The sequence below is a fragment of the Candoia aspera genome, chromosome 2, assembly GCF_035149785.1.
Source record: "Candoia aspera isolate rCanAsp1 chromosome 2, rCanAsp1.hap2, whole genome shotgun sequence".
Classification (NCBI taxonomy): domain Eukaryota; kingdom Metazoa; phylum Chordata; class Lepidosauria; order Squamata; family Boidae; genus Candoia; species Candoia aspera.
In genome coordinates this window covers 212085922-212098575 of record NC_086154.1, presented here as the reverse complement: position 1 = coordinate 212098575, position 12654 = coordinate 212085922, and the positions used below count along the sequence as shown (strand labels likewise).

The window sequence follows — 12654 nt, the reverse complement described above, 5'->3', positions numbered from 1 at the left end:
TACCTGTTCCTTAATTGGCTGACTATTTTGGGAAGCTTTTTGACTTCAATAAGAATATTAACTGAACATTTTGATAAGTTAGGGAATAGTAAACTAGTATTTAGTACAAAGTATATTGATAATACACCTCTTCCCTCCAACCCATAGGTTGTCAAGATGAGAAAAGAAGTGAAGAAAATCAGAGTTCTAACAATTCGGAAACTAACTAGGCATATTACTAAATTGAAGGGGAAAAAGTAAGTTTAAGTCTTTTTTTTTTAATCTATGGTTTTTGTGTAGAACAAATAGGCCAAACATAATTGTGTCTGATTTCTGACCAGGTAAGCTGCTGTAGTGGTGGAGGAGGGCTGATTCTGTCCTAACAGTCAGGAACCACGCTGAGACAAGGAATAGGTCTCTAGTGTTTATTACTGCTACATAAGACAGAAAATCCTAACAAACTGAAGAAGCATGGGAAAACCCAGACAGATAAACCCCAAAATTCAAGGCGGGTCTGTTCTGTGTCTCTTTGAATGGCTGCTTAATTCCTCAGTACTACGCATGCATTTTCCCCCCTGGATAGGGGCCCCCTCCTGCTCACCATCAGTGATTATGATGGATTCAAAGCTAACATGTTCTCATGTTTTACATGCTTTTTAAATTTAAACTATAGTACCTGCATTCGTATTTTCTGATAGTTTGATAGACATATTTTGCTCCTTCCTAAGTGGCTGGGTTTTCCTATAATTACATTTATTTTGGGTTAAGTGTAGCAATTCTCAAATATTGTGGTACCACAGACACTTAAAATAATAACTGAAAGTGTGGGTCCCCATTAATAGAACTGATTATTTAATTGGTGTTAGAAATAATATATCCATTTAAATCTATATAACAGTTTCTCAGTCTTTACATTTGTGGGTTTACAAAGGCAAAATGAGGAGCCAAGAGCAGAGCAAAAGTTTGTGTTCCTGCTTTACCTGCACCAGCGTGATCAAGTTTTTAAAAATGGTATCTTTCTCCCTTTCTCCTTGAGAACCCCTAGGGTAGTGTAATATGGAAACCTATCCCAAGAATGAAAATATAGTTAATTTGGGGAAAAACACTAGAATATATAACTATGGATTTTTGGTTTATCAATCCTGATATGTTTTAGCTAAGGCTGATCTTTTTCTCTGAAACAACAAACCTTGACTTCTTTTTCCCTTTGCCCATTTCTTCTGAGTACTGACAAAAGAAATTGAGAAAAAAATTAAATTAAAAAAATGATTAAAAAAAAATCGGACTTCCTGCCTCTGACTTTAAACATTCTACAATGTGAAAATCTGTAGAGAATAGTGGACTATTTCTTTAGTAGAACTCCTTTTATGTCGTTATGTAAAAATGGACTCCTCTTTGATTGGGCTCTAGATGTTGCTGTCCCAATATATGAAAAAGGAGCAGGATCTAATCTTGGGAATTATAGACCTGTAAATGTAATCAATATGTTTCATTGAAGTTTATGCTGTGCATTTATCAGAAACTGTTAATAACTGATCAGAAGATACACTAGTTGTAGAACAAGCAGACCTAGACAATGTCAGTTCCCTACTGACAACAGTTGTTTTGTGTCCTGTCTGATAAAGTTGCAAGAGAGTTAAAAGAGTATACCTGCTTTTATTGATTTAAAAGCCACATTTGATTTGTTTTCACATTTATTATTTAGGGCCAAACTTGCTGCCAGTTCAGTTAATGCCTGCCTATCTTTTCTTTTTTTTTTAAGTAAAACATTTTATGAAAATACTTCAGTTCCAATTAGATGGACAAGCAACAGCCAACTTTTAGGTTCTTGTTACTTTAGGGTCCAAAAGGAAGTTTATTTGTGGATTATTATTATTATTACTATTATTATTATTTTGTTCAGCTAGGTCATCCAAAATTCTTTGCAATTTTTTCTGCTTTAGTTCTGTTTAATGCAGATGATACTGCAATGGCAGAAGAAAGTTAAATTTGTTTTTAGGACTAGTCTCCTAAAGTATTACAATTGCTTTAAACTGTCTGATCTTTCATTTTAAATAAAAATATGCTTAGAAATATGATTTTATGTGCAAAAAAGAAAAAAGACAAATCCTCCAAAACTTTGTCTCATAAAGTTTGTCTCATAAGTGTTAAATTATTAACATTTAAGGGGAAAAAAATGAAATTCAATTTGTCACATGCAATCTAAATTTTCAAATATCCTTCTAATCAGTATTGCTAGTGGTAAATTATTTATTAAAATATGGAAATAAAGATAAATTTGTAACATCTGTAAAGTATTTACTTTTAAAAATCATAAAAGCACTAATATCCATTAGCATTATCCTGCTAGTTTCCAAACCATTGGAATGTAATTCAAAACAGCATGCCTACAGACTTCCGATGGGGACATGGCGGACTGAGCAGCTGTGCCTGCGGGCACTGCGAGCAGAACTGACAGCGCGACACTTTTTTTCGGTCTTAGGCAGGTTTTCCTGAAGCCCAGGAGTGTTCTCCAGTTGAAGGAAAAACACTTAGAATCACCCCATCTGTCCTCCAGATGGCTGCTTGCAGCCAGAAGATTGCAAACAGCATTTCATGTTTGACTGGTAAGAGGTAGCTGGGCGGCTGGGACATCATCATTTTCCAAGCCACACTGTAGCCTTAAAGGGACAGTAAGACCAGCCACCTCATTTCTAAATCACCAAATTTATATATATATATATATATATGTATATGTATATGTATATGTATATGTATATGCACCCTAAGAGAGGCTTTCTATAGCAAGGAGAAGTGGGCTCTCTTAGTGCTTATCATTATTTTTGGGATTACTTTTTTTTTTAAAAAAAAATCTTTTTGAAGTTTTGGAATTCGTTTCCCTTCCAAATGTAAAGGAGGATTAAATGTTGTTGTTATTTTTGTACTAAATTTGAAGATATTAGCATTTTCCTACACAGTGAATTGGCTGATTTAAACCTTCAACTTTCTGTTTCTACATTCTCTTGGGAACTGTCTGTTTATCTCACTTTCACTTTGTGTAAACATACTTCGGAACTTTTTTATATCTTTGACATTCGGTGGTTAAGCTCCTGGGGGCGCCATAATCTACTGCGTGAGACATGCAGGATTTTAAACAGATTTTTTCTGACTTCCATCAAGATTTTAAACAGATTCTTTCTGACTTTTGAAATTGGCTTTAGAAAAGGCCAAGGAACACAAGATGTTATTACTGATGCATACTGAATAATTGAAAAAGCCAAAGAATACCAAAAAGAAACCAGTATGTACTTCATTGATTATAGAAAGGTCTTTGATTGTGTTGATAATGTCAGGCCGTGGAATGTCTTTAGGAAAGTGGAATCCCAGAACAACTCATTGTCCTCATGCAAAACCTATATACAGGTCAGGAAGCTACAGTATGAACAGAACATGATGAAATAGATTGGCTCCAGGTGGGCAAAGGAATAAGAAAAGGCTATATACTCTCCCCTTATTTATTCAACCTATATGCTGAGTATGTATTAAGGGAAACGGGATTGGAAAAAGATGAGCATGGTTTTAAAATCGGAGAAAGCAACATCAATAACCTGCACTATATGGATGACACAACTGTGATAGCCAAAAATGCAAAGGATTTGCAAGTTCTAGTAATAAAAGTGAAAGGGCACAGAAAAAAAGGGACTAAAATTAACTATAAAGAAGACCAAACTAATAACAATAGGTAGAACAACCAGCTGTAGAATTGGCCTTGAAGATATCGGTGGATAACTTCTGCCTTTTAGGATCAACCATCAACAATAAAGGAACAGTCAGTCAAGAAATATGCCACAGATGAGCACTTGGTAGAGCAGCAATGAAGGCTTTGGAAAAGATATTCAGATGCCAGATGCGTTTATACCTACAAAGATCAGAACTGTGGTGATACTCTATGGAAGTGACACTCTATGGAAGCAAAAGTTAGACTGTGAGGAAGCAGGATAGAAAGAGTATTGACACCTTTGAAGTTTAGTGTTGGAGAAGACTCTTGGGAATGTGCATAGACAGGCAAGAAAACAATCAAATGGCACATGGAACAAATCAACCCAGAGTTCTTACTCAAGGCACAAATGATCAGGTGCAAATTATCCTATTTTGGACACATTATATGAGGACTTAGCTCTCTGGAGAAGGCTGTAATGCTGGGAAAGGTAGAAAGAAAGAGAAGAAGAGAAGAGCAGCAAGGTACAGCAAGATGGATGGGCTCAGTTAGAATGGCAATGGGTCACCATTGGAAGACCTGAAGGACCAGGTTAGGGACAGGTCATCATGAGGGAAAATCTATGTGGTTGCTAACAGTTGACATCAATTTGATGGCACATAATCAGTCAATCATATATAGTGACATACTCAGTATATAACAGCATGCTGTCCTGTTCAGACTATGAGGCGGCCAGGCAGGTTTATTATCAAAACCACTCTTTATAACTATTTACAATAAATAAGTCCTTATGGTCAAGAGGTAGGCTGGTTCTGATCAAGACCAACTTGGTAACAACGAGGAAACTGGCAAGGTTGCAGGAGGAGACTGTGGTAAAACAGCAGAGCAGGATTTGCCGATGGGAGCTGGAAGACTGGAAGAAGCTAGGGTGTGTGGCACTACTAGAACTGGAAACGAATGTCCGCGATCTGGAACACCACTTGAACTAGTCTGGCACCGGGAAGCTGGGCGAGACCAAACTGGACCCACTGGACAAGGCTTGGCTCTAGAGGCAGGACTGGACTGGGCTCGGTGACTCAGGCTGGACTGGATATTCTGGGCTGGAGAGTTGGAACAAAGCTGAGAACTCGAAGCAAGGCTGGACTCGGCTGGAGATTCTGGGCTGGGCTGGAAGTTTGGCACATGACTAGGCTGGACTGGAGGTTCTGGACTAGGTGAAGGGCTTGAAACACGACTGGACTGAACCACAGGCTCTAGACAAGGTTGAAAACCCGATTCGCAAAAAGATAGATCTGAAGTTCCTGAACAATGTTGGGCAACCAGGGTGCGGCTGGGCTGGAGATCCAAGGCAAGGCTGAAGGTCGAAAGCACAACGAAGCTGGACTGGAGACTCTGGACATGGCTGGAAACTCAAAGCAAGGCTGGAAACCTATGTGGAATGTGCACAGTGATAATGAAGAGGTCCGAAGCTGGACGCAAGGCTGAGGTTGCTGGGTTTGGCAGGGAGAAAATCCTCTGTGGCAGCGGTTGCAGGATTCAAGCCCTCTCTGATAGGAAACGCTGGTGCTGATTCCCCTCCGGCTACAGACGAGATTTCCTACGTGAGTAAGGACTCTTCTGCTGGGGCTGTGAGCTTGAAGGAGCAGTTGTCTCCGGCAGCTTGCTCTTCGCGCGTCTGCCTTTTATGCTGATCCTTTGCGCGCCTATTCTCTTCTGCAGCCAATTGGGCTGCCTTCTCCTTGGTGTGCTTTTCTGCCTGTTGTTCACGTGCGCTGATTGGAGGATTCAAATTCTCCTCCAAAGACTGGCCAATCAGCGTCTGTGACTTTTCCCGCACTGCTGAGTCGTCTCTGGGTTTTGCTTTCCCGGTTTCTGCCTGGTAAGTTTCTGTTTCCCCCTCTGACTCAGAAAGAGTTTCGTTTTCTGAGTCAGAGGTTGGCTGGAACCTCACACATGCATTGTTATTAATTTTAAATATAACTTATTTTACAGTCTGTAATAATATGCTAATTCATAGATGGTAGAGCCGTGCAAACCAATTAGATAGCTTTTCATAATACCACTCCTTGAACCCAAATGGCCTTGTTCTTCTGATGGCTCATTGCAGCTGCTTAAAAAACCTTCTGCAGTTGTCTGTCCATGTTTGTATGCACAAAAACTACTTCTGCTGTGATTGCAACAGAGGCAAGCATACACATATGACAAAGGATGCAACTTCCTCAGCTCTTCAGTGGTAATGCTGTGAGCAAAGTGCTTCTCTAAATGGTTTAAGAGAGACAGGTGGGGGGGCATAGAAGGTAAATATTTGTGATCACATATGTAGGTACACACATTAATACAGTATGAATTACATGCCTTTCTTTTTCAGGGGTACTGAAGATGCAGTGTTGAAAAATCATAGACGTGCACAGAGATTACTAGAAGAAATTCATGCCATGAAGGTAATGCCATGCCTATTGTAAACAGCTTAAATTACATACAATTTAAATTGTACCTATATTTTTGAAAGTTTTGGCTTTCAAAGCTTTTTAATTTAAGTAAGCTTGGTTTTAGCTCTTGTATAGGCTAGATTTGTCTATAACCATTACGTCTGAGTCTTGCAAGATGATGCTGTCAAGGTAATGCATGCTATATGCCAGCAAATTTGGAAAACACAAGAATGGCCATCAGATTGGAAAAAATCAACTTATATCCCCATACCAAAAAAGGGAAACACTAAAGAATGTTCAAACTATCGAACAGTGGCACTCATTTCACATGCCAGTAAGGTAATGCTCAAGATCCTGCAAGGTAGACTTCAGCAATTCATGGAGCGAGAATTGCCAGATGTACAAGCTGGGTTTAGAAAAGGCAGAGGAACTAGAGACCAAATTGCCAATATCCGCTGGATAATGGAAAAAGCCAGGGAGTTTCAGAAAAACATCTATTTCTGTTTTATTGACTATTCTAAAGCCTTTGACTGTGTGGACCATAACAAATTGTGGCAAGTTCTTAGCGGTATGGGGATACCAAGTCATCTTGTCTGCCTCCTGAAGAATCTGTATAACGACCAAGTAGCAACAGTAAGAACAGACCACGGAACAACGGACTGGTTTAAGATTGGGAAAGGAGTACGGCAGGGCTGTATACTCTCACCCTACCTATTCAACTTGTATGCAGAACACATCATGCGACAAGCTGGGCTTGAGGAATCCAAGGCTGGAGTTAAAATCTCTGGAAGAAACATTAACAATCTCAGATATGCAGATGATACCACTTTGATGGCTGAAAGCGAAGAGGAACTGAGGAGCCTTATGATGAAGGTGAAAGAAGAAAGTGCAAAAGCTGGCTTGCAGCTAAACCTCAAAAAAACCAAGATTATGGCAACCAGCTTGATTGATAACTGGCAAATAGAGGGAGAAAATGTAGAAGCAGTGAAAGACTTTGTATTCCTAGGTGCAAAGATTACTGCAGATGCTGACTGCAGTCAGGAAATCAGAAGACGCTTAATCCTTGGGAGAAGAGCAATGACAAATCTCGATCAAATAGTTAAGAGCAGAGACATCACACTGACAACAAAGGCCCGCATAGTTAAAGCAATGGTGTTCCCTGTAGTAACATATGGCTGTGAGAGCTGGACCATAAGGAAGGCTGAGCGAAGGAAGATTGATGCTTTTGAACTGTGGTGTTGGAGGAAAATTCTGAGAGTGCCTTGGACTGCAAGAAGATCCAACCAGTCCATCCTCCAGGAAATAAAGCCAGACTGCTCACTTGAGGGAATGATATTAAAGGCAAAACTGAAATACTTTGGCCACATAATGAGAAGACAGGACACCCTGGAGAAGATGCTGATGCTAGGGAGAGTGGAAGGCAAAAGGAAGAGGGGCCGACCAAGGGCAAGATGGATGGATGATATTCTAGAGGTGACGGACTCGTCCCTGGGGGAGCTGGGGGTGTTGACGACCGACAGGAAGCTCTGGCGTGGGCTGGTCCATGAAGTCACGAAGAGTCGGAAGCGACTAAACGAATAAACAACAAATTACGTCTGAGAAAGCACCAGACTGTAAATTTGATGGGACACTACTATAAATTTGTATTTTATTTATTTTTCGTATAATTGTCAAGGTGATAGTCACATTTGATTTTAAGAGTTCCAAAGCTACGCTTACATTTTTTCTGTTAGCATGTATCTCAGACTCAATTCCTGAGGTAAACTGTTTCTGTTCAGTGTTTCTGCTGCTTAAAAGCATGGATGGCCATTATGGTGGGTGACATCATAGGTCTTAGTCTGTTTCTTGCCACCTTCTTACATTTTTGTGTGGTGATGTCACTGCTCTAATGCACAAAGCAGCAACTGACAGAGTGGATTGAAACCAAAGCATTTTTTTTTGCATAGCTACGACATTCATTAGTTTCTGTAAGTCTTTTATTTCTCTTATACAGACATGATGGGCCATTAAAAGTCTGGCAAGCTCTCAGAGAACATTTTTATAGCAGTGAACTGTTAATTATACTACGTATTTTCTGTGTAAAATATTAAACATCAAAATATAAGAATAATCTTTAAGGTTTACCAAATGATTAAACTGCAGGAATGCTGTTTTGCCCTATTAAGTATAAAAATATAAGAATAATCTCTGAGGTTTACCTGTATGATTAAACTGCAGGAATGTTGTTTTTCCCTATAAATGGATGCTTAATTTTGTGTCCTAATTAGATCAACAATATTAATTTAGCTTTACATGCTAATCCTTGCAAATATTTTAAAATGAGAAATTTAACCAGATTAATTAAAAGTACATTAAAACAGTTTCTTCAAGGTTGTAGCCTATAGAATTAGTTAAAATTGTGTGGAACAGCTTTCAAAACAACATATATTAAGGACTTAGTATACTTATTGTCCTAACAGCCAGAACCACGCTGAGACAAGGAATAGGTCTCTAGTGCTTTATTACTGCTACATTAGACAGAAAATCCTAACAAACTGAAGAAGTGTGGGAAAAACCCAGACAGATAAACCCCAAAGGTTAAGGCGGGTCTGATCTGTGTCTCTTTGAATGGCTGCTTAACTCCTCAGTACTACGCATGCGTTTTCCCCCCTGGATAGGGGCCCCCTCCTGCTCACCATCAGTACTCATGACACTTATCATGCTTTGAAATTTCCTTTTTATATAATTTATTTAATGCCTTCCCACTCAAGCAAAAATAAAAGAGAGACTAGAGCTTCAAGTCTTTGTCTTTTAGATGCCCTTTCTCCAATTCAACCAGTTATATATAAGTACAGGTAGTCCTCACTTAACAACCCTAATTGGAACCAGAATTTCTATCACAAAGCAATACAGTCATTAGGCAAAACAGCACATGATCATACACTTAGCAATGGCAGTTTCAGTAGTCCTGGTTGCAGTCATTAGGCCAGGACCATGCCGTCGTTAGGGCAGGACCTCACACTTCTCCTGCCTTGTCGCGTTTCCCATTGCTTCAGCTCCCTCCACCTGCCTTTCTGCCCCCCATCTCCGCCCCATTTGGCTACCCTGCATTCCACCACCCCTTCCGCCCCCACCACCCTGCGCTCTGATGCTCCTTCCGTCCTGTGTTCCATCCTTCATTCACACCACCCCTGCCACCCCCAGCTGACCTTTGCTATTTTCTTCCTCCTGCTGCTGATGAGATGCACCTGGCCCTTCCTGAGGCAGCTGCTGGCAGCATGCAGCCTTCTCAAAGCATCTTGCAGCCTTCCTCATGCAGTTAGCAGCTGCCTTGCATAGGGTCAGGCCAGGCATGCCTTGTTAGCAGTGGGAGGAAGAAGATGGCAGAGGTCTGCTGGTTGAAACGGGGGTGCAGGCAGGTGGGGATGGCAGGGGGTGCAGGCAGTAGAGCACAGGGTGGCAGGAGCGGTGAAGCACAGGGTGACAGGCAGCAGACTGTAGGTGGCAGGGGTGCAGGGCAGCAGGGGCGGCAGAGCACAGGCTGATAGGAGCAGCAGGAATGGCGGAGCGCAGAGCAGTGGGGATGCAGAGCAGAGGGCAGGGTGGCAGGGGTGGTGCAGGGCAGAGTGCAGGGTGGTGGGGGTAGCAGAGGTGGCAGAGCCCAGGGCAAGGAAAAGGGCAGAAATGGGGGGAGATAGGCGAGTGGGGGGTTGAAACAGGTCCTGTGGTTGTAAATGTGGATGGGCTGCCAAGTGCCCAAATTTTGATCATGTGACCACAGGGGTGCTGCAACAGCCATAACTTTGAGGACTGGGCGTAAATATCATTCGTGCAGTGCCGTTATAACTTTGAACGGTCACTGAACAAATGGTCGATAAACAAGGACTACCTGTAAATGCTTTGCTTAGAGAATTTTATGACATATAGTATATCTACTATTGTTTCTTTTCTGGCAAGTATATCATTATCATTATTAGATTTTTTTCCTTCCTTCCTTCCTTCCTTCCTTCCTTCCTTCCTTCCTTCCTTCCTTCCTTCCTTCCTTCCTTCCTTCCTTCCTTCCTTCCTTCCTTCCTTCCTTCCTTCCTTCCTTCCTTCCTGTGTCTGTCTATCTCTCTCCATCTATCACCAACTCATGACAGCAATAAAATGTTTTGTAGAAACAATGTATTTTGTGAATGCGCACTCACGATGCCCAAGAAGCTATGAATACTGATGACTCATATCTTAAATCTTTCTTTTTATTTCTAGTTGTCTTCTAGGAAACTCCTTAAATAGAAATACCCCCAAAGGAGCACTTTGAAGTAGGGAAATTCCTTTTAAGAAGTCAGGGCTAGATAAAATTGGACTTCATAGGCTGGAACGTCTTGTATGAAGGCACTTTCAAATTAAGCATATGTTCAACTCTATTTTTCCTTTCTTTCCCCTGTGCCTAGTAACCTATCTTAGAGAAGAGAAATGGAAAGTAGCTGAAAAAACATGTGTTCTCCAAACTTTGATTAGGTGTTTTTTTCCTCTGGAGGTAGTGCAAAACTACCAGGGCCAGAATTGAAACTTACATTAAAGTTATTTGGCCCAAGTTATTCTGTAAAGAACAAGCTTGAATCTCCAGTTAGTGTGATAAATTGCAAATAAACTGACATCATTTGTGAGTATTCCCACTTCTTGGAGAAGCCAGATAGGTTATCAGAGCATCCACCAGCATTCTGTTCATGCTCTAAAAGACAACATTTTGATTAATTCTAGTTTCTTGATATGTGTAAATGCACTTAATTCTTTAAGGAGGAAGTCCTTGAGCATCTTAGGCCAGTGGACACATGTGGAGTTTGAAGTGCTCATACTAAAAGGAGATTATAGAGAGTATGCCCATTTGCAAATGGTGGGTGTAACCATTCCTGAAACATTGGGATGCAGCCAGTTACTATTTTTATTGATAAAAATGCTTCTGGAACCCAAATAAATTCTTAAAAATAAGAAGCATCTGCATCTGCCTATCTGTCTGTCTGTCACTATTATTTCTGTGCTGCTTCATTTCAAATTGGCTCTAAGCAACTGATGCTTTGCAGCATGCCAGTTTCCAATACTTTCTTTAACTTAGAGTGCATTTAAAGGCATGAGTACAGAGCAAAAGATGATGTCAGTTGCAAGTAGAGTTCAATATGAAGAGCTATTGAATAGTCACTACTTAAAGTGCATGGATAAAGATCTAGGCTCTTGAATATTTATGTTGCCCACCAAAGGGTATAGTTTTATTTAACTACATCAGATTTACTCTTAAAAATACATTGCACCAAAGTGGATTGGCATGAGAGGTCCCTCCCGCTTTATGTTTTAGTAAGCAAGAATAACTGGTGGTAGTAAGATTTTTATAAAATAAAAGTTAAAAAATATTTTATAAAAAATATTCAGCATTACTCATTTAAAACCTGGAAATGTCCTTCTTTGTGAGGAAACAACATTGGTAAAAATGTGAGCTAAGTGGATAAGAAAAATTGGGTTAATTGTTTGCAGGAGTTCTTGAAGCTATTGGAACAGAAAACTGTTTTTAGTTTCTTCAGACTTCTTTTCATCAGAACTGTATGAGACATTTATATTAAAATACCAGGAAGAGAGAGAGAACATTATGAACCTAGCTAGTTCTTTATCTGGGAGAAAATGGGTTTTAATAGCATTTGCTTCTAAAATGTTCTCAATTAGACTTCATGGATAATCATTTAAACTATTTTACAGGATATTCCTAAGATAAAATGTAACATTTAATATTAAAGTATGACACTGATATAAACAAAACTTTCTTGTCTATCCCTTAAGCACAATTGAGAAACTGAAAACTAATTGTTGTTTCTGTGAAACCCACCTGGAAACAATTATTCTCCTCTCATTTTTAACTGAGGTTAAGGAATTTTTCACTATCAGTGTTAATGTTACTTGAAGTTAAAAGGTGACAGTTAGAATTTGAAATAGATTAAGTATATACTGCATGCCTGCAGATTCATTATTACTTTTTAAAGTAAAATCTGTGAGTCAAGTTCAACTTCTGGTAAATACGTGGAAAAATATATGGAGGGCTTGGGATGAAAGCTTATGCCTTTTAATAGCTATCTGAAACCTCAAGTGAGGTAAAGCTAAAATTAGTAGATACTTTAAAATATCAAACTTGTAGCTGCAACCATATGAGCTCTGCTTGGTGTCTAGCATGAAGAAGCTACTAAAAACAAAATACCTATTTTTTGGCTAAAAGTGTTGCTGACAAATATGCAGAGCACTATAAATCTCCAGGTGAATATGAGATTACAGTGCTCCCAATTACATTTGCATTCTTGTTCCACAATCTTCTGGGCTCATTCTTGGAGTTTCATAAGGTTTGGAGGCTTCTGACATAGTCATATTCCTTTTATAATATTTTTAAAATTATCTTCTTTTGGTTTTGTCCTGCCCCCCCCCCCCAAAGAAATTAAAATCAGTATCCTTTGATTGATTGGTAGCACTAGAAAGCATCCTGAAATTTTGGGAAGGAAATATCGTTCACTTACTACCTTGATTTTTAAAAAGGGTAAGTTGAAAATTACA

The 12654-nt window shown here is 39.6% G+C and overlaps 1 protein-coding gene across 1 annotated transcript in view; it reads left to right on the top strand.

Moving 5' to 3' along the window:
• The window catches only part of SRFBP1 (serum response factor binding protein 1), a 51588-nt gene that overhangs the window by 18955 nt on the left and 19979 nt on the right, over nucleotides 1-12654 (top strand). Inside the window, exons 2-3 of the mRNA XM_063295303.1 lie at nucleotides 148-236; nucleotides 6045-6117. Of these exons, the coding sequence (XP_063151373.1) occupies nucleotides 148-236; nucleotides 6045-6117 (162 nt within the window). The remainder of the gene's footprint in view (nucleotides 1-147; nucleotides 237-6044; nucleotides 6118-12654) is intronic.